At 51.8% G+C, this 19,890-nt stretch overlaps 5 protein-coding genes across 5 annotated transcripts; 2 read left to right on the top strand and 3 right to left on the bottom strand.

Moving 5' to 3' along the window:
- Positions 1 to 4,357: 4,357 nt before the first annotated feature.
- B0H65DRAFT_589631 (uncharacterized protein) lies at positions 4,358 to 5,608 on the top strand (the record flags this gene model as incomplete). Its single annotated transcript, XM_062831041.1, has 1 exon — positions 4,358 to 5,608. The coding sequence occupies one exon, from the start codon at positions 4,358 to 4,360 to the stop codon at positions 5,606 to 5,608; it is 1,251 nt and encodes a 416-aa protein (XP_062680403.1).
- A 2,819-nt stretch (positions 5,609 to 8,427) lies between these two features.
- On the bottom strand, positions 8,428 to 14,875 carry B0H65DRAFT_224329 (uncharacterized protein). The gene is made up of 2 exons (XM_062822102.1): positions 8,768 to 14,875; positions 8,428 to 8,696 (listed from the first exon to the last, which is right to left on the bottom strand). Exons 1-2 carry the CDS (start codon positions 14,570 to 14,572, stop codon positions 8,634 to 8,636), a joined length of 5,868 nt encoding a protein of 1,955 aa, XP_062680402.1. The 5' UTR covers positions 14,573 to 14,875; the 3' UTR covers positions 8,428 to 8,633.
- Positions 14,876 to 16,009: 1,134 nt separating this feature from the next.
- B0H65DRAFT_224308 (uncharacterized protein) lies at positions 16,010 to 16,505 on the bottom strand. Its single transcript, XM_062822101.1, has 2 exons — positions 16,353 to 16,505; positions 16,010 to 16,283 (listed from the first exon to the last, which is right to left on the bottom strand). Exons 1-2 carry the CDS (start codon positions 16,408 to 16,410, stop codon positions 16,081 to 16,083), a joined length of 261 nt encoding a protein of 86 aa, XP_062680401.1. The 5' UTR covers positions 16,411 to 16,505; the 3' UTR covers positions 16,010 to 16,080.
- A 724-nt stretch (positions 16,506 to 17,229) lies between these two features.
- B0H65DRAFT_575966 (CAP domain-containing protein) lies at positions 17,230 to 18,502 on the top strand (the record flags this gene model as incomplete). The annotated part of the gene is made up of 1 exon (XM_062830640.1): positions 17,230 to 18,502. The coding sequence occupies exon 1, from the start codon at positions 17,648 to 17,650 to the stop codon at positions 18,500 to 18,502; it is 855 nt and encodes a 284-aa protein (XP_062680400.1). The 5' UTR covers positions 17,230 to 17,647.
- Positions 18,414 to 19,578, bottom strand: B0H65DRAFT_468733 (Glyoxalase/Bleomycin resistance protein/Dihydroxybiphenyl dioxygenase). Its single transcript, XM_062826979.1, has one exon. It carries the CDS (start codon positions 19,289 to 19,291, stop codon positions 18,713 to 18,715), a length of 579 nt encoding a protein of 192 aa, XP_062680399.1. The 5' UTR covers positions 19,292 to 19,578; the 3' UTR covers positions 18,414 to 18,712.
- Between the last annotated feature and the right edge of the window lie 312 nt (positions 19,579 to 19,890).

Below are 19,890 nucleotides of genomic sequence, written 5' to 3'. Positions count from 1 at the left end.
TGATGTTGATGTTGGTGAGTGTCACAGTTGCTCTCATCTCCGTTGTGTTAGCGTCCCAAATATTTTGTAGCACAACGCGCTGCGTACCGCACTTGACGGGATTCACTGCAAGCGAAGCAACTGCAACTGCTCTGTCTGCCCGAGAAGAAATTACCACGAAACAAGAACACGACGACCACACCCGACGCTGGCGACACGCCATGGTAAGCAACAAGGTCTTCAACGAGGATTGTTTAGACCTTCGACCATCATATGGGAAATGAAGGCCATTCCGCGTACCGTGAGTGTCAAAAGATTGTGCACTGTGTTGACCATCAAACAGCCGCTTGCTACCCAATCACAGCTTATCGAACCGATCATGTCAATCAGCATCCAAGAGATGCAAAAAGTGGCCTCAGCTGGAAACTGATGGTTTGACAGGTCCTTTGGCAGTCAATATAAACACATCGTTGCTCTCCGTTCCTTGGGGCATATTGTCCGACGACCTCTCGATGCTCACTGCCCCTGTCTTTTCAGAGCACTTTCTTTCCCCTTGACGACCCAGACTGTTTTGCATATTTCCATACCTGGTGAAGGATTATCTATGTATATGCCCTTGCTTCTCTCCATCGTCACACACCCGACAACCACTCAGCGCACACCGGGAAGCTAAGTACTCGAAAGACTCTCTTCATAATCAGAAGACGCTAATGAACGGTACATCTAGCGATCAACGCCACCGGCAAAATCTTGTGGTTGCCCTTCGATCATGAAAGCCTATAAACAAGCCTATGAACAAGGAAAGCTGCGGAACGAACCTTGAAGTAACCGATAGCAACCAATGGGCAACTTGTCTGGACCCTTCCAAACGTGACCATGGACTCCAAGGCACACCATATCCCCGGCCACATGGTGTCTAGGTGAAGTGAAGTTGGAACCTGAGCTAGAACCTGGACTCCAACCTCTTTTCACCTGACATATTGGCTCCAAGGTTTCATATCGATAGGACTTTGCGTGCCTTCACCTGTTCAAATGTAAACCTGAACCTCTGTTCACCAAATTTCGGCTTCCAAGGTCGCCTTCACCTGTCGCAATATTGTCCCGAATAGCGCATATTTAATGGAGGTATCCCTTTCTCAACCGGACCACAATTCTTCCCTCTTACACCATCGGTCTCCGACAAACATCGTCACTTATCATCATCACTAACAACTATCATCAACAACTTCTCTTCATCATGTCGACCCGACCCCAACCGAACAACATTCCTCCCAATGCCGACCTTGCGATCCCCTTCCTTGACCGAGTTCTCATCAACAGCCCCTTCCCCCCCATAGCGATCCTGCTGCCCAGACCATTCGCCCACTACGAGAACGACATAAAGCTTGAAGTGACCGCAGTGACAACCACAGGGGATATCCAGATTATCAAACGCGAAGTCGAACGATACCGATTCGGCCTTTCACCATGCTATAGACCTGAGGACAGAGTCTACCTGGTCATGGACATGTACGGTTTCGGACTTCCCGCCGCAGGAACCTGGCGCTTCCAGATCAAGGGTTACTCTTGGATCGACCGCAAGCACACTGAGGTCCTCAGCATTATCCATGACGAGGTCACAGAGGCAGTTACAGCGGAGAACTAGAATTTCCCTGCTGACTCTATGAGACTGAGTAAGTAACCATCTCATCTTTGCCTACGTCTTTGGAAACATGTCAAGCCCAGGGAGCAGCTACTAATCATTTGTTTCCCCAACCTATAGGTGTGCCCCAGGAATGGTTGCTCTGGATGACCAAAACCACCAGCCAATTCCGTTACAGGATCAATCCTGATGTCGCGTTGACTTTCCAGATTCGTGCCCCTGTGCAGCCCGCCCCTGTGCAGCCCGCCGAGCCCCCGCGCCCACGTGGAAGACCGAGGAAGGTCAGCGCCGATGCCGACCCTAATGCCAAATATCACAAAGAGGATGAAGAGCATGACGGCATGATTGACGTCGACAACAACGAATACACGGAGGATGTCGACATGGAGGTTTTTGAGGCTGAGAACGCCGAGGGCTGCGAATTGAGCGTGGTCCTGTCTGTAGAACAGGATGAGGTCGACAATGTGAACCACATTAACTGCTACGGAGAGATCCCCGCTGACGCCAACCTCCAGATTGGCGGCGGAGTTGACGACATGGACGCCTTGCATGATGATAATGATGATGATGCAGACGAGCTCACTTTGGTCCGTGACAGTGAAGATGATGCTGTGCAGCATGAAAGGCCGCAAGTTGGCATGAAGACAATTCCTGAATCCTACTATGATGACAACGACCTTGTCACTGACATTGAGGATGTTACCCTTGATTCCTTTGATCTTGAAGAAGAGTTTGCTGATGCCGGAAAATCAATCGACCCTGAAGATTTGGAGGACGTTGAAGGGGAGGAGCTCCTTGATGCTCCTGCAGAGTACCCAGTGACACCAGCCGGTCAATCATCAGACTACACAGCAAATGAACATCATGCCGGAACGGAGATCGTGTTCACTGGAGAGTCCGATAGCCTGGATGGCCTATTTACCGACGACGAGGAGAATGATCTGGATGCTAGTGACTTCGAAGATGAAAATGTGAGTGCCGAAGAGTCAATCATTGTATTGACCAAATTCTCTGACCATACGGTGCAGCATCCGCATGTCGACATCCAGACCGATGAAACAGCCGGAAGTTCATTGGAGCAAGACGACGCGAATACCAGCGCCCGCGGCAATTATGCGAGACCTTTCTATCCTGTGCTTTCTCCAATTCCTGAGTCGCCTGCTACCATGCCAAAAGCCCGTCCTTCCCCATCATTGGCTGCCATCGTGGCTCACGCTAGGTTTCCATCCAAGCCTGGTCCATCTATCACGGAGACTGTCATCAAGGCCCCAACCAAGAGAAAGAGATCAGCCGACCAGAGCGACTATGAAGAAATTTTTGAGCAGGGAAAAGCGATTGGCATCCAGAGCCGCCGTCTTTCCAAGAGGCAAAGGGTAGACGACGAAAGGACTCAGGACGTTTCCGAGCAGAAGGGACCGAGAGCTATTACCAGCAGCTCCGGCCCCAGATCCACTTCCAGTATTGATCCGTTGCCAGTGGGAGGTTATCCTCCCAATGCCACCGATAAGGCTCCTGCCGATAAAGGGAAATAGCACGATGAAAGGGCCCAAGACTATATATCCGAAAACAAGACAACGAACTCTAGTTCACAAGCTATCACCAAGACTGCCGCACCTACTATAGAAACTGCCACTGTCACCAAGGCCACTCGCAAAAGAAACGTGGCAAACGATGAGAGCATTGACAACCCAAATTACGAGCAGAAGACATTGGCCTCGATTATCAGCGGCCATCGGACCAAGAGGAAGAAAGTAGGCCACGAAAGCATCCAGGAGAGATTCCTCATGCAAATAGAACCGACCGCTACCACCAGCGGCTCAGGCACTCAATCATCTTTCTCTCATGAGCTGCTGCAAATGGCAGATTATCTTACAGAGACCACCAAAGCCCCGACTGAGAAGGAGAAATCGGAAGTCACAGGGGCCCTAGACAATGTGTCGGAAACGAAAACAACGAGGGCTAGGTCAAAAGTTACCAAAGCTATTACGTCTACTATAGAACCTGCCACTGCCGTCAAGGCGACTGGCAAGAGAAAAAGATCAGACGACGAGAACCTGAAGATTGCCGACGGCAATTCTGAGCAGAAGAACAATATGAGCGCGACTACCAGCGCCCGTCCTGCCAAGAGACAGAGATCGGATGAAAGCAACCTGGACACAATTCACCTAGATCATATTCACCAGAATTCTATTCACAAGGATACTGTTCACCGGCATTCTATTCACAAGGCTACTGTTCACCAGGATGCAATTCCCGAGGAAATAAATTCGAGTACAACCATCAGCGACTCCGACCTTAAATCTTCTTCCCAAATTCAACCAAATCTCCACGACATCGACCAAGACAATCTTGACGACATCTCCGAGAAGAAGAAAGCTACCAATACTTCGACAACTACCAAGAAGGCACCCCGCACAAAGACTGCGCCCAAGAAGGTCCCAACAAGGTCTTCATCCAAGGCCAAACCCGTCACACTTACGACCGATATCAACTCTTCATGAGAGCGCTCTCACAAAGCTGCGCAGACAGCTCCTTACAGAGGCATACTCAGATCATCATCCAGGGCCTCAACCAAGGGTTCGGCTGAATCTACCGACAAAAATTCCAAGAAGACTACCGCTAACTTATTCAAAACTAGACTCTATCACTTCCCACCCCGACAACAGGCGTGTAACTCGGTCTATGTCCAGGGATCCTACACCCGCTCCTACTGGATTTGTTCTCAAGACTGCAATCATGGACAATCCTCAGACCTCTTCCAAGCTTGCCAACATGAATGTTACCGCGCAACCTTCCCAGCTCACTTCTTCCGTTTCCCCGCCAGTCAAGAAGAAGGTCCTTACTCTGAAGGAGCAGCGGGAACTTAATGTTGCGAAAGGGAAGGCCCAGTCGACTCCTAAAATATACACCATCACCTCGACTATTTCGAAGCCCGCCAGCAAGAATTCTACAAGGTCCACACCCAAGGCACGCGGAAAAACCCCAGCCTACTATGCTCCCAAGGCTGCCATGAAGGAGAATGTTCGGCCCTCTTCCAAGTTTGCCGCAAAGACTTCTACCAAACCATCTTCAAAGGGCGCTTCTACCATTACGTCGCCAATTGTCAAGAAGGCCTTGACGTTGAAGGAGCAGCGGGCACTCTATACTGCGAGACAGAAAGTAGTTGCCCCGGTTACTCGTCAGGTTGCTTCCAAGACTACAGCAAAGTCACCCACTGAGCCCTCTGCTAAGCGCGGCTCCTCTACTTCGTCAACATCACCCAAGAGCGACATCACCATTTCACCGCCAGTCACCAGGAAGGCGCTTACGCTCAAGGAGCAAATGGCGCTGTATGCTGCCAGAGGAAAGGTCGCTGCCCCGGTTCTTCGTGAGGCTTCTACCAACAGGAACGTTGCTGCGAAGTCGCCCACGGAGCAAGCTGTTCAGCGCTACTACTCTAGTGCATCGACTTCAACAAAAGCTTCCGCTTCCCCTTCTTCAGTCGGCTCTCGCACAAGTGTGAGCCCTTCTTCTCGGACAGCTACCAATGCCTCTACCGGGTCATCTTCCAGGGGCAGTTCTGGGGGTTCGGAAGCGCCTATTTCCCATCAGTCGGCGTGGAGAAAGGCACTAGCAAAGTTCGAGCGGGAAGAGGCCGAGGTTGCACTTCGAGAAAGTCCCCAGAAGAAGGCCACACCAGCACCGAGGACCTCCGGCTCGTACACCCTAAAAGAACAAATGAGACTTGCCGCCGCCAAGAATGCCGCCTCATCGTCCAAGACAAGAGCCATCAAGACTGCTACGGGAACTGCTTCCAATGGTGCCACCAAAGCGACTGCTACATCCTCTTCTACGGCTACCGAGAAGGCTCCCTTGAGGAAGAAGAGGTCACGGGAGGAGGACTTGTCAGAGGAGGAAGATGTGCCAGAGAAGTCCAGGAACGAGCTGTCAGGTCGTCCTCAATCGGACTATACTAGCCGCGGCAACAAGCGCTTAAAGCGCAATTAGAAGCTGCAGGTCCCAAGAGCTTTACAAGGTGAGCCAACATTTCTATTCACAACCGCGACCAGTTGGGCCTGGTGCTGACACATTTTCTCCTGCAGACTGTAGACCTATTATATATCCATACATTTCTGGGGCTTACCTGATTCCACTATCCAACGTTCTGTTATGGCTACCGCTGGTATTAGCTCCGGAAACTGGGATCCGGAAATGTCAGGTATACCTATCTACCGACCACACCAAGATGGCGAGAAGATTTTTGTGGAGGATTAGGACATGGAAGAATGTTGAGGGAAAAGACTCTTAGGAATGTTGGCATTTTGAAAGAGAGGTAATGGAACTCCGAGGAGGGGTTGTGGCTCGGGAGTGGTTTGGCTCTTTGAAGGAGGGAGGTGGTGATGGATAGCAGCTTCCCAACCAAGATTACCTTAACCTTTGTTTTTTTCTTTATCCGTCTCCCACCTCCTCTTTGTCGTTGCTACTTCAATTTCATCCACTCATGGGGGTATGTACTGGAGTAAAAAATCCCATCCGGGTTCTATTCATAGAAAAACCTTCCCTCTGTCATGGCGGTCATTTGGACCATCCCGCCAACTGAGCCATGCCCTCATGCAAGCAAAAGCATACAAGTGAACAAGGTTGTCAAACCTTGCCAGATGGATGGTTTATATATGGCTATCAAGCTCTTAGGCTATGAAACCCTCAGCCCCGGGACAACCAAGTTTATCTTCAAACACGTGAACATGCTGGTCTGCCTCATCGTTAGCACTCGCCTCTCTTTTTTTTTTTTTTTTTTTTTTTTTTTCAAGTTCCCACCGAATGGGAAAAGGAAAAAGGGGAAAGAAATCAGTAGGTTCTACTCACCCATATCAACTTGCGTCTCCTTTCCCTCCTTATCCCCCGCATACCGCTCACAAGTACACCTCATCAACTTCCGTGGCAAGTCCGCATCGATAGGAATGTGGCAATCCCTACAGGTCTTGAAAAAATCTCCCTTGCCATCGGTTACGGGGAAAAGACTACCGTCAATGTTGGCGTAGCAGGGATTTAGATCCATCCAAGTGTTTTTTTGGGGGTCACTTTGTTTTGAGGCACACTGTCCGATCATGTGAAGTTTCCCCTCGATTTCACCTACGGTGGGGTCTGAAGGGGTGGGTGTGTTAGTGTCATGCGATGGGCAAGAAATTGTGAAGGTAGGTAGGTAGGTAGGTACCGGCGCTCAGTGAAAGAACGGGAGAGAAAAAGGAGAAAGAAGCATCGCCAACTCAAATGGAGACTTACAATAATGACAAAGATTATAGTACCCTCCTTCTACAGAACTCCCGCCGCCTCTGGCCACAAGGGCCTGAGGGCTAGATGCCCCAACTTCCGCCTGTACAGGTAGCGCTGCTGCTGCTGCTGTCACTAGTTGGACGTAGCTCAGAAATCCGGCGCCGATAGCTACGATGAGCTGGAGTGGTTGGAGTCGCATTTTGATGTCAGCTTAGGTTTCTGCTGGTATATTGTTTGAGGAATCAAGTCATGGGGGATGTGAAGGGGAAGGGCTCTGGTGAGAGGGCTGGTAAAATATCCGAACGAGTAGAGGCAGCCAAGAATGCCCCTGGTGATTGAGAAGGTCGGGGTTTAAATACAGGAGCAAGAAACCTAGGTGGATGGGTTAATGATTAAGAGGGGAAAACCCTTCAGTTCGGTTTCAAACGAGTTGGCGAGGGGGCCGGCGATGATTAAATTCTTTTCGCCTGAACTGGGGATGAACCGAAGACAACCGTCGGTCGTGATTGCCAACAGAAAAGGGCAAACGGGCGGCAAACACTTCAAAAATCAATGAATTCTCGTTCCAACAAGGCAAAGTAAGAGCGCCCTTTCCCACCCCTGCCTCGTTCCCAACGTGTTGGCCGTCGTCGCACAGCACCAACAGTCCAAGCAGTGAGTCGTGCCACATTGGGCCCGCAGGAACTGTCGTGTCATCATCCCGTCCCTTTGTGATGAGGTTTCTTTGTTCGTTGTTCAACAATGGCATGGCGGGCAACAAACAAATTGGGGGCGTCTTCCATCAAAACAAATAAATGACGGAGACAGAACAATGGCTGGCTTGCTTGCCAAAACTCGGCCCCTTCAGTCCGAGAAGCACGGACCTCGGTTTGAAATGAGACCTCGAAGACCGTGATGATAACTTGGACGTGTGACGGTGTTAAACCAACAAGGCGAAGAATGGGTAGAGTTGTCCGACTGGATTAGGTGCTTGCAGGAAGAACAATCCAGGAGACGGATCGATGCGGCCGTGCAGTCTAGAATAAATACAGCAAAAGACTTGGTGGTGCCACTGGGCTACGACTTCCTCGAGCTCCTTGGGAGCGCCTTCCAACGGAACGGAATAAACTTGGAAACTGAAGAAGGATCGCTTGCTTGCCACCCAGAGCCCCGATTCTTCGATCCGTCCAAAAAGGATGGGGCTCGGTTTGAAATGAAATCTCTCAAGTTGAGAACCGTAATGATAACGTGTACGCGCGTCGGTATATCAACAAGGCGAAGCATAGGTCGAGGGGTAGAGTTATCCGACTGGATTGAGTGTTGGCAAGGAAGGAGAGAGATGCACCGCCGCAGTCTGGAAGAATAGTTGACAGCAAAAGGATGGTGGTGGGCCACGACTGCCACAAACCCGGCTCTTTCTGACCGAGAAGGACGGGACTCGGTTTGTATTGAGATCTCGAGATTCGTGGTGATGAATTCAACGTATGATGTCGCTAGTAAGGGATGAGGCGGGTTTTAATGGCTGTGGTGATCACGAACCTCGACTTCACATTTCACCTCGAACAATGATTTGGTATCGAGATACCTGTATTTTGCTTTGATGAATTAACATGCTTCTTTACTTGAATCTATCTCGCTGTCGTTTCTCTCATCTGCGTATCTCTCTCTTGGGTTATCCCACACAAACTGGGCCTTGCACGCTGTAGTTTCGTTCAACACTTCATTTGACCACGACTCCATGTGACCAAATCACCACATCACCACATCATCTGCCAATGCCTTAGGCAAAGTAACTCTTCCACAACACACCCTCCAAATCCTCCAGTTGCTCGCTTGTAAAGTACTGTCGCAAAATGTTAGCAATCATCATTGCCTTTATACCAAGTCATCAGTGATCGAGAAAAAAGAACTCACCTTCTGATCAACCGTCCAACTATCCTGCCTCGTCTTCTTGAACTCCGCCAAGATGCCCTTGGTCGCCTTGCCCACAACACCCGGATCACTCGCCGCGTGCGTCGCCAAGTGCGCCAACACCTCAGGCATCCACTTGGGCGGCGGCGTCGCATAGGGGAACGCCTCGATGAGGGCGCCCAAACCCAGCACGGCCGCATGCCGTCTGACAATCTGCTTCTGCACGTCAACGGGCGTATCGGTACCCGGCAACTTACGCTTGGGAATCGGGTTCATCTTCAGCTGCAGCTGGAAGCGGGCCTTGAGCTGCTCGATGATGGGGTTGCGAATGCTCTCCGGCGAGCACCTAATCATGCCAGCGAGCGTGGCGCTGGCTCCATCACGGACTTCAAGTTGCACGTCCGACAGCATGTCGCCGACGGCGTCGAAGAGCATTTGTCGCTGGGCCGGCTGGGTCAGGAAGAGACAGCGGAAGTAGATGACTTGCATGTTGACCAGAGCGCGTAGGCGCTGATGCCATGATGTCGCCGTCTTTCCAACCCGGATCAGGGCTGCGATGAATGCGTCATCCTCGCCGGACCGGAAGGGAATGTTGGGCATGTGCCGGTAAACGTGGTATGCGAGCCGCATGAGCTCGGGGTCTTCCTTGACGTCCATCATGTGCAACAGCTGGTCAATAAACGGCTCGGGGAAGAAGGGCACAAGTTGGATGCATTCCTGCGAGGCGAGCATGCTATCCAGCCACACGAGTACCGTCTTGGAACCAGACGTGTAGCTGGAGGGAGTCTGTTGTCCGGGAGTGCGCTCATGACGCCACTTTTCGAGACGATCAAAGATCTCGCGGATCGTAGCCGTGAAGTCTTCGGTTGCCTCGTAAGGGCGAATACCAATCGAGGAGGCACTCTTGTTCTGTTCAAGCAGAGACGAGACATTGGGGAATGACTCGTGGTATCTGGTCCGATAAATCGTTGCAATAACTCTACCAATGGATTCTCGAACAGACTTGTAGGGATGGTCAATATGGGCAAGGAAGTCTTCGAGGATGGGCTTGTCGCGCCGGAAATGCCAGCCAGCATCGTTAATGATGAACTCCAGCAGCTGAATCTTAGCGGACTCCTTGAAGGCTGCATTCGAGTTCATATCAAGGCGGAAGTTCGCCAAAGGGTCGATGAGCTCCTTCGAACGTCTAGGGTCCTTGGAATCAACGGTAAGATGAAGACACGTCATCCAGTACTGCAGATTATCCGGCGTCAAATCGTCCGCGATCACTTTGAGCATCAAAGGGGCCGCAAAAGCCCATACTTTGTCGCGGAACTCGCGGGGGTCATCGCTACTTCCGGACAGCATGGCTCCAACGATTTCTGCCGTAGCACGGTGCTGATGCTTGTCGCTGCCATCTCCGTAGATTTCCTTTGTTAACTCAACGATGTCGTCAAACGTGGCGGCTGTCTGACCATAGTTCATGAGGTCAAAGACTTGCATGAGAAGCACGACGTTAGACATTCTAAATCTGTCTGCGCCGGCATCTCTGGGTTCCTGCTTGAGGTACTCGAAGCATTGCTTGAACCAGTCGCGGGTCAAAAGCTTTCCAATTTGCTGACGAGCAGCTGTCTCGACCTCGTCATACCCCAGGAATGGCTCCGGGTTCGCGGACGAGGCTATGAACGTCTTGCCCCACACCAACCAACCAGGATGGTCGCTATCGACAAAGTACTTGATCTCATCATAGTTCTCGAACTGGGCGAGGAACTTCTGAGTCCACTCAGGATCGTCTGCAGGGACGGTAACCTCAAACTTGTTGTCTCCGACATCCTGCTCTAGCAAGTACTTCTCATAGCTGTGCTGGTAGACCGCCCTCATATCAATGGAGGTACATAGCCCACTAAATGCAGCCAGATAAGTCGAGCGAAGACCGGGATGAGGATCATTCGTGCCGGTGACGACCAATTCGATGAACTCGGGAGGCGCTAGTGTCTCGAACCGAAGAGACATGTTGAGTGCGAACATGGCACACCTCGTGGCGACCTTCCAGTGTGAAGCCTTGGCCTTCTGAATCAATTCCAAGCCCAATGCAGCCTTCTTCTCCTCCACCTTAGCGCGGCGTTCTTTAATGAACTCGTGACGCCGTTGGATGGCCGCTGAGAAGTCTTGCGAGGGTTGAATGGTGTCAAGGATGGATCGATCGAAGAGGATCATGCGCTCAAACGGCTTGCCGAAATCAATCAGCGGGTAGAGAGCTGTGGCGCCCAGGTTCTGAATAGATGTCTTGTCTACACTAGCGGTTTCGATGTAGAGCCTCATAAGCTCGGGAGCGAACCGCCAGTCTTTCATGCACGTCTTGAGCAGGGTGGTGAAGAATAGGGTATACATGGCGCCCTTGATACGGTCATGATCAGCGTCATCCAGCGCCTTGCGCAAAGCCTTGAGGATGACTGGAATAACAAGGGGCCTTCCGCCAATGATGACCTTGAGTGAGGAGTCTTGCGCACTTTGTGCGACCCGACGAACATCCGCGTATGATGACGTGCAAGACTCGGCAAGATCCAGGAGCAGCCGTTGATCCAGTTCACTCTTTGTGCGGTACGCCGAGTTGTATTTGACGCGCTGGAGCTGGTACGCATCCGCACGCTTGATCAAGAGTGGCCGAGGATATTCTTTTCGCAGACCAGAAATCTTGAACGGAGAAATGTCGGCCTTGTACAAGCGAGTCAAACGCTCCAAGGGATGGGCAGAACGTTCAATTCCCACGTCGGTAATCCACGTTCTGTAAGCGCTATACAGAGCCGTGAAGCACGCAACGTCGTCCTGCTGATTTGCGTTCAAGAACGAATGAGTTTGCGAAAGTGTCCTGCCGACCTCCTCGCGGAGATCGTGCACGCGATGGTAGAGAGGATCATCCGGAGTCAAAACGTATCCAGCCGGATACCGGAATGTGCGCTTGAGCTCATCATCATCGGCAATTTCAGCCAGGGGGTCATCGTCCTCTTCCATAATTGTGTCACCGGCCGCATCAGTGTCCTGGTTACCGGAGGAGCCACTAGCTTCCCCTGACGCACGAACAGGGTCGAAAAGAGTTGAGACGCCCGAGATTAAAAGGCGAAGTGCTGTTAAGCTCCGCGACAACTCATCTGACCACTCCTTGTTCTTTCCCTTTCTGCTAACCGGAGGATCATCGCTCATGAGCTGCATGAGTCTCTCCGTAGCACCACGGGCCTCGCTTTCGAACAGCTCAACAGCAAAAGCAACTTCGGCGGGAGACGGCCGGTGCCACTTGATGGTGAGTTCAGATGGTGGCGTTGTACGGCCCCAATCACTGACGTCGATGCCGCGAGCAATGACATCGGGCTCAAACAGAGCATTGTCAATTGGGTAGGTATGAGTAAGGTTGAGCAGTAAATGATGGACGTAGTTGGAGATATGAATGGTGGGCAGACCACGGCATTTCTCTTGCATATACTTGGCGATGCCGAAAAGCTCGTCCTTGTACTTGAGAACCTCACCGCCGACATGGACCACGCACATGCTTAGCATGCTCACATGCCAGACCAAGGCTCTATCCCTGGGAAGCACTTCGGTGCCACTGCTTCGATCTGATGCAGCACCGTTGTAGTCAATTTCATTGCGGATGTTGACGATAAGCATGGGAATGAAGACTTTGAGCGTCTTTTCTGGGTTAACCTTGCAAAGAGCATTGCAGATCCATGCCATGGCATCCCGAGCCTGGTGCACGACATGAGTCGACACAAAGTTTGCAAGCTTCTCCAGGGCCGAGTCAAAGAGCTGGGGGGAAAGAGACGCGAACAGAGGCGTGAGCGCAGCGGGGAGTGTGTTGATCACATTATCCTCGGGTGAGCCTGTTCGTAAATGGCTCGCATCCGGAAGGTTCTCCAGCAAAGCAAACACCTTGCCTAGTAAAGTCATGACAAACTCTCCAAGACCAGCGGTGGAGGATCGAAGGATGTTTGCTTCGTCTTCGTCACTGAGTTCCTCGTTGTAGTTGATCTTGACATCTTGCCCTTCGCGTTCCATTCTCTCCATTTCACCCTGGACCCAGTTCATGGCAAGACTCGTGTCATGAATGTCGTGATTCTCATCGACCAGCGGGACAAAAGGGATGCTGTATGCCACACTTTGGATAAAGTTCAAGGTGTACTGTGTCTTGTTGAGATCGTTCGCATCAATGCCGGGAAGGGCTAAAGCCAGAAGAGCGGTAATGTGACAGCGGTACCCCTTTTGCTTCGACATGATGTTGGCAATCATTTGAAGACTGCAGAGACTCGATGTCGTCCGGTGCACCTCTACAAGCCCTTGCAAACTTGGGTAGAATCGTTGTAGGGCACCAGGAAGCATCAGGTCCGGCTCGAGGTATGTGAGCCCTTGAAGGGCGGTATAGTAGTAATTAACGACCTTTGAGCTCTTGGCGAAGAGACCCATGAAGGTAACCTCTCTGAGGGAGAGCACAAAACGCTTCTTCAAGTCGTCGTTTATCCGACGGTCTGCGGGGATACCAAGCTCGCCGCTCTGCTCACGATTCCAGCGTGAAACGAAAATATCGGTCAAGAAGAAGGTCAACTGGGCGAGAAACATGGACCACGCTCCCTGGTTCGAAGGGTGGAAGAAGGTGTCTATTGACTCCATTAGACCCTCAAGATTGGACATGATGGAACTTTCCTGGTCAAGGCAAAGCGGTGATATTGAGTGTACAATCCACCTAGCAACCATGTAGGGCACTGGATACTTTTTCTTGTCCTTTTCCAAGTAAATCCCCAGCCCAGAAGAGTAATCAAGCGAGGCATATGGCGAGTTGGCTTGCCCGACGGGAATTTCCGTCAGTCGCAAGATGGCTGTAAAGATGAGGTCGGATTGCTCGCGAGTGAAGATACCGTGCTCAGTGAATGGAACATGTGTACAGCTTAGATAGTCCCTGGCCATTCGGGAAAAGATGTCAATAAAGCCCACGTCAAAGGCCTTGGACCGGGTCATGAGGGACCACAAGTGGAAGAAGGTTGGCAAGAATTCAGAGGGCTGTGACTGGGGCTCGGTTGGGGGTGCTGGGCCGGTTGGAAGCAGGGTATTGATGGCGCCGGCAACGATGTAGGCGTTGGACAAGTCGGAGGTGCTAAAGTAGGGCAAAAGCTTGTCCAGTATCGCGCGGCGCTCCTTGGGATCAAAGTAGACACTCCCGTGAAGACAGAGCTTCATGATGTGTTTTTGAGCACGTTTCCTGCTACCTTGGTGAGGAGCTGTCTCGGAAGGGAACACCAGACCCTTGAGCTCTTTCCAGAGTGGTCGCCAGTCCAGCGTCAAATCTTCGACTGGCTTCAGGTAATGGCGCTTGCGCGTCAACGTGACTACCATTCTCGCGAACCTATCAGCCGTGTTGGTGTCAAGGCCGGGGGCGAGCGCCAGATGGTAGTAGAGACGCGCGAGACGAGCCCGGAGCTCCCTGGTCATCTCAAACTTGAGGTTTAGCCATCCCTGAAGCTCGCGAGTCCAGTGTATAGCACCTGGAGAAAAGTCCTCGGCCATTACAGAGATGTAGAGGTTCTTGAGGATGCCGTTCAAAGCAGCATCCCTGTGCGACTCCTCCTCAACATCGAAGGGAAGCAGGCGAAAGTAGCTGAAGGTTCGGTCGCGGTAGCGCTTCTGGTCATCTTGGTCTGAGCCATTGGAACATGGCAGTCCGGGCGATGTGGCGCGGGAGATGGTGTCGGCGGAGGCCAGCAAACCACCGAGGAACATGGAATGGGCTCCTTCGGCAGCGAAATGGCCAGCGGCGCCGGGGTGCGCCTCTAGAGACTCGTCCATGGTTTGATGGTAGGTGGGCTAAGCCAAGGGGCTCTTCGAGGGCGTGGTCACACGAAACCGTTGGGGTTGAGGGGTTGCCGTGTTTCACAGATTAGCGAAATCGGCTGGGTCCCAGACACGAGGCTGCGATGCGGCTGTCGCGGGGTTGTATCGCAGGAGGTTGTCGTGGGAGAATCGCAGATGGCAAAACGGTTCGGGGCCGGCTTTGGTTCAGTTATTGCGATATGATGGTAGCCGGTCGGAAAGTCTGCGGCATTGACACAGAGTCAAAGGCGTGGTACAGATCGACGGGTGGCGGATGTTTGAGTAGTGGTAGTGGTTCGAGGCAAATGGATTGCGACAGCCGTCGACTGCCTATTACGACCTCCTTTTGTGGTCAAGACAAGCTGAGAGGACCTGGGGAACAGGAAGTCGGGGTTAGCTTATGGGTTCCCCGCGTATTAATAGCTGAACAAGGAGTGGTGATGGTGATGGCAATAATATCTAGCAGATGATGGGTGTCGGTTTGGTACTCGTCAAAAGGACTCTCATCAAGGCTGGATGGTGGGATCTTGAAGTTGGATGGATGGCTCCTGTCATGGCAGCATTGGGGCGATGGATGATGGATCAACTTACAGAAACCTGTCCGTCCAGCAAAACAAGCAATCGCCACCGGCAGATCCAGTCTCGCGCAAAACAACTAACGTAATATGCTGGATACCTAAGAGAGAAAAAGAAGACTCCAAAAAAGAAAGGGACGGATATGGATGCGGCGGGCGATCTGTGCCTGTAACGTGTCAGGGGACACAGGTTAGGCAGGGCTGATGATGCACGATGTTTTGGATGCTTCCTCCAAAGCTCCTTCGCAGCTGTGCAGTGATGCCGGAATGGGGGGGTGAACAATGGCGGCGGGCAGGGAGCTTGGGCCTGGCTGATGGAAGCCAAGTGGTTGCATCGGGCGGGAGAGAGGGGCCCCTCCTTATCTTATCGGTAATGCCATGGTTGCAATCCACATCGCTGGTGGAGCAGGTACGTACCCGCTAGGCATAGGCATAAGAGAGCTTACCTCATCTTGCTGATAAAGTGGATACGACGATGCAGGGGACAATGACAATGACATCCTTCTTTTCCACTTTTTGATTTCTTCCATTTCCATGATGCTGTTGCCAATTATTCAACCGAAAAGAACCAAGATGCGCCTCTTCGCTCTCATATGCGCGCCTTCCAAGGTTGTGGTATACCACTTGCGAAACCATTTGATGCCTGGACACTCCGCAACTGGTTGTCCAGCATAATCAATTCTTTGTCCGTGCAACATGCCGTCCACGGACATCCAACGCTATCATCAACTCGCACGAATGAATTGGGCCAACACATCGAATCGTGAAACTTCCATGCTCGATTTATATTTAGACCCCTGTTCGCTGTCCAACACTGCGGTATAACATTTCTCTTCCTGTTTTGGGCTTTATTTCTGTTTCTGCCGGGCTTCACCACTTCTGTCAAACCCAAACATCAGTGAAAAGGTATCACTCCTCTTCAGAAGGCTCTTCCTCTCGCTTCGTCTCTGCACTCTTGGCCTTTGGTTTCCCCTTCTTTGGTTCGTTCTTGCTGCCCGCCTCGTTCTCACAGTCTCCTCCTTGTGCCTCGTACTCTTTGGCAAGCTTCATACCCTTCCATGCCGACCATTGGCCCACGCCGTCGCCCGAATTGTTCGGTTCTTGTTTGATCTCTACTCACGAGATTGTTAGCATGCCGTCCCAGTCTATGATTAAGGATAATTGGGCTGTTCGCCTTGTACCTTCTTTGAGCTGCTCGCGGAGCTCGGGGTCGGTGGGTTTGCCTTTGCTGCTTGGCATCTTGGTATAATTGAACAGCGACTGATGTTGGTAACACTCGAGATGTCCGTCTGTATTGTGGATGCTCTAAAGTCTTTGCATCTGCTACGGCACGGGTTGGTGGTCACTTATATATGAACAATTTGTCCAGTGTGATGCATCTATGACATGGCTGGCTTGAAGGCCCCCGATTGCCAAAGTCTTCTGCTTCAATGCGCATCAGCTGCAAACGAAAGGAGCAAAATGAAGGGTCTGGATTGTCGCATGCCGATTACATCACTGCTCAAGGTGTTCTACCAGCTACCCGGCCCGCCCTGAGATTCACAGTACAAAGACGGCCTCTAGTACTGACAATGAAGAAGAAAGGAATGTCTCAGACTATCAACTCTGGATTGAAACAACACGGAGACAGCCGTCCCATGTTTCATTCTCAAGAAATGCATGCTGAACCAGATCATCGGCAGCAACCCGTGCTCACTCCCGCTTGTGCATTTGACACATGGCTGACAACCTACCGTGTCCATCTCGGAATGCGGGGGAGTGAACACATACAGCACAAAGATTGGGATCGAGGCAGGGAGTTTGGGAAGCTGGTCGACAGAAGGCCCAATCTCGAGCCAATGTGCAGATGAGAAGACCCGTTCAGGTGCACTGGGTTTCCTCCAAGATACCCTCATTGGCCTGGGCGTCACTAACATTGATGACCGGACACTCGTCAAAATTGGCAGCGTGAGATGATAAACTGAGAAGATGAGAGGCATGTTTGGGTTAGAATGAGCCTAATGGACTGTCATTCCAATTGTCTGCGGTTTCCGCAAATACAGATGTTGAATCTGTCATGTCTTTGGGTAGACATGTTAGGGACAAGGTGAGCGTCTCGCGCCTGGAACGGAAAGTGCGGCCGCATCCCTGGCTGCTTTTAACGCCCACCTAACAGCGCTACGTCATCCCCCAATCAACCCTCCGCCAGCGCCTACCGTTCGGCCCCCTTCCCGACCATACAACTCTCACCTCAATTAACGAAGCGCCAGCCAACCATCTTTCTTCGGCCACCTACACTTCAAACCAAGTTTTGATGGGTGACTTTCCTTGGACACAGCCATCTGAGTGAAGCGAAAGGACGAACATACAAGAATTGATACACAGACACGCGGAAACAACATGGCTAAATTAACGAGTTTTATCTTTTCTGCCTTTCGTCTTCGGACTGTAGAAGTTGAGACAATTACGAGAACGATAAATACAACAGCCGATCGCCATGCGCCTCCATAGCGGTAATCGTCCGACGACGAAGTTGATTACTCTCTTCACAATCCTTACCCTCAACCATACATTCCTAGTCCACGCTACACCACAGCCCTCCAGGAACCACCTCCTCGTTGAAGCCCGCCATCCCGAACTGAATCCAAACTTGCAACCCAAACCCACACCTCCCGCCGAACTCCAACACGCCAAAGAGCCCATCACTATCTCAACCATAACCATCACCGCAACCCCCAGCGGCACACCCGCCGTCTCCGCCCCCTCCTTTGTTGACCGGCACCTCTTCACCTCCGCCCTCCTCAACTCAACCAATTTCTACCGTTCCCAACACAACGCCTCTTCCGTCGTCTACAACTCCACCCTTGCTTCTTTCGCCTCTTCCTACTTCGATAAACTTGGCCTCCCCGCAAATCCCCCTTCCTCCTCCAAATCCAGCCCCAGCAAATCCACCAACTGCGAACTAAAACACTCCCAAGGCCCCTACGGCGAAAACCTCGCTCTGGGGTGTTCAGACGTCCAATCCTGCGTGGAAATGTGGGGCAACGAACGAGCCAAATATGATTTCGGGGCAGCGAAATTTGGAGAAGATACAGGACATTTTACGCAGTTGGTGTGGAAGAATACCACCGATGTAGGGTGCGCGGCGAGGTGGTGCCAGAGTTGGAATGGGGGGGGAGGGGGGTGGTATTTGGTTTGTGAGTATTGGCCGAGGGGAAATGTGGTGGGGGAGTTTGGGAGTATGGTTGAGAGGAAAGTGAATGGGGGAGGGAGGGTGAAGCCGATGGGGTGGATGGGGTGGCAGGTGGTGATGGTGACGGTGGTGGTGGGAGGGTGGTTGATTTTTGGATGATGAGGCACGGACGCGATGTTGGGATGGTCGCAATGAGGATGGATTCCATGGTTTCTACCTCTATGGACCTAGGGGACAGACAGGAAGGGGGAAGGTCTAGTCTAGCGGTTGAGTGAGGCGCGCGCGCTTTCCCAGCTGCATGCATGTGCCCACTGCAGGATAACGAAGCATCCGTCGGCATCGATAATGACGCAAAATCGGATACCGCCCCTACCTCGTCTCCGGCGCTGTCTCAGTTTTTGCCGCTCCCGGCGTTTCGTCCCCGTCGGAATAATCCGCAGCAATCCTCCTCTTACAAACAACCTCCAACCTGTGCCCATCCGGATCCACCACAAAAGCCGCAAAGTAATTCTCCCCATACTCCCCCCTCACCCCCGGCAATCCATTATCCAGCCCCCCATTCTGCACAGCCGCAGCATGGAACTCCACCACCGCCAGCCTCGTCGGCGCGTTCAGCGCCAGATGGAATCCCGGCCCCGGAGGCTGCGTTGCCTCTTGGCCGACTTCGAAGAGGTTGATTAGCTCGTTGTCTTCTTTGTTTGGGCCGTAACCTAGGGTGCGGATGTGGTTGTTTTTCTTTTTGGATGTGGTAGGATCGGATTCGCTGTCGAAGACGAGGTGCAGGCCTAGGGGCTGGAGGACGGCGGTGTAGAAGGTTTTGGACGTGGTGTAGGAGCGGACGCCGAAGGAGATGTGGGAGAGGGGGTTGTGCCCGTTGGGTTGGTTTTGGGTTGTTTGAGGTGGTGGTTGTTGGGGGGAGAGGGAGATGGAGGTTGTGGAGTTTGGCATTGTGACGGTTTGGATGTGTAAAGTGTGGTACTGTTGAATAAAGGCCCTGTTGAAAGATGTGTTTGCTGGGGGTAGTGTTGCTGAGACAATGCTGCGTTGGTTCGTTGTGCTGTATTAGGTATTGTGGCTGTCGAATCAGGCTAGGAGGACGATGTGTTGACTATTTTGGCATGGTAGGTAGGAGTGGTAGGTTTGGATGATATAAGTAGATCTGGAGCTGAAACCCTTCAAGGTACGATCGAAGCACAAAAAAACCTTGAAAGCAATTTGAGGCGAGATGATGTCAGGACTCAAGCAAGCGAGGCAAGGCTGACCTGAAATGACGATGTTTGCCTTGTGTTATGCCTTTGTAGTCTTCTCCCCCCGCATTTATCCTATTGGTCAATTGCTAAATTATTGATTGGGGGCGTCCGGATTGAGCAGCCTCGACCGAAAAGTTGTCTGGTTAAACACAGTATTAGCGCTTGGCATCGTCAGAGAGTCAGTCGAAGCGGAAAGGACGTACGGGACAATGATTTTGTTCAATCTCTAGGTAGGTTTGTCATCTGCTCGTTCGTGGCTTTGGTTTATGCGTGCGAATATTATGGATTGAACTGGCA

Source organism: Neurospora tetraspora (assembly GCF_033439725.1).
Source record: "Neurospora tetraspora strain CBS 560.94 chromosome Unknown B0H65scaffold_5, whole genome shotgun sequence".
Taxonomy (NCBI): Eukaryota; Fungi; Ascomycota; class Sordariomycetes; order Sordariales; family Sordariaceae; genus Neurospora; species Neurospora tetraspora.
The sequence above is the reverse complement of the archived record's forward strand: the minus strand, read 5'-3'. Positions and strand labels throughout refer to the sequence as shown.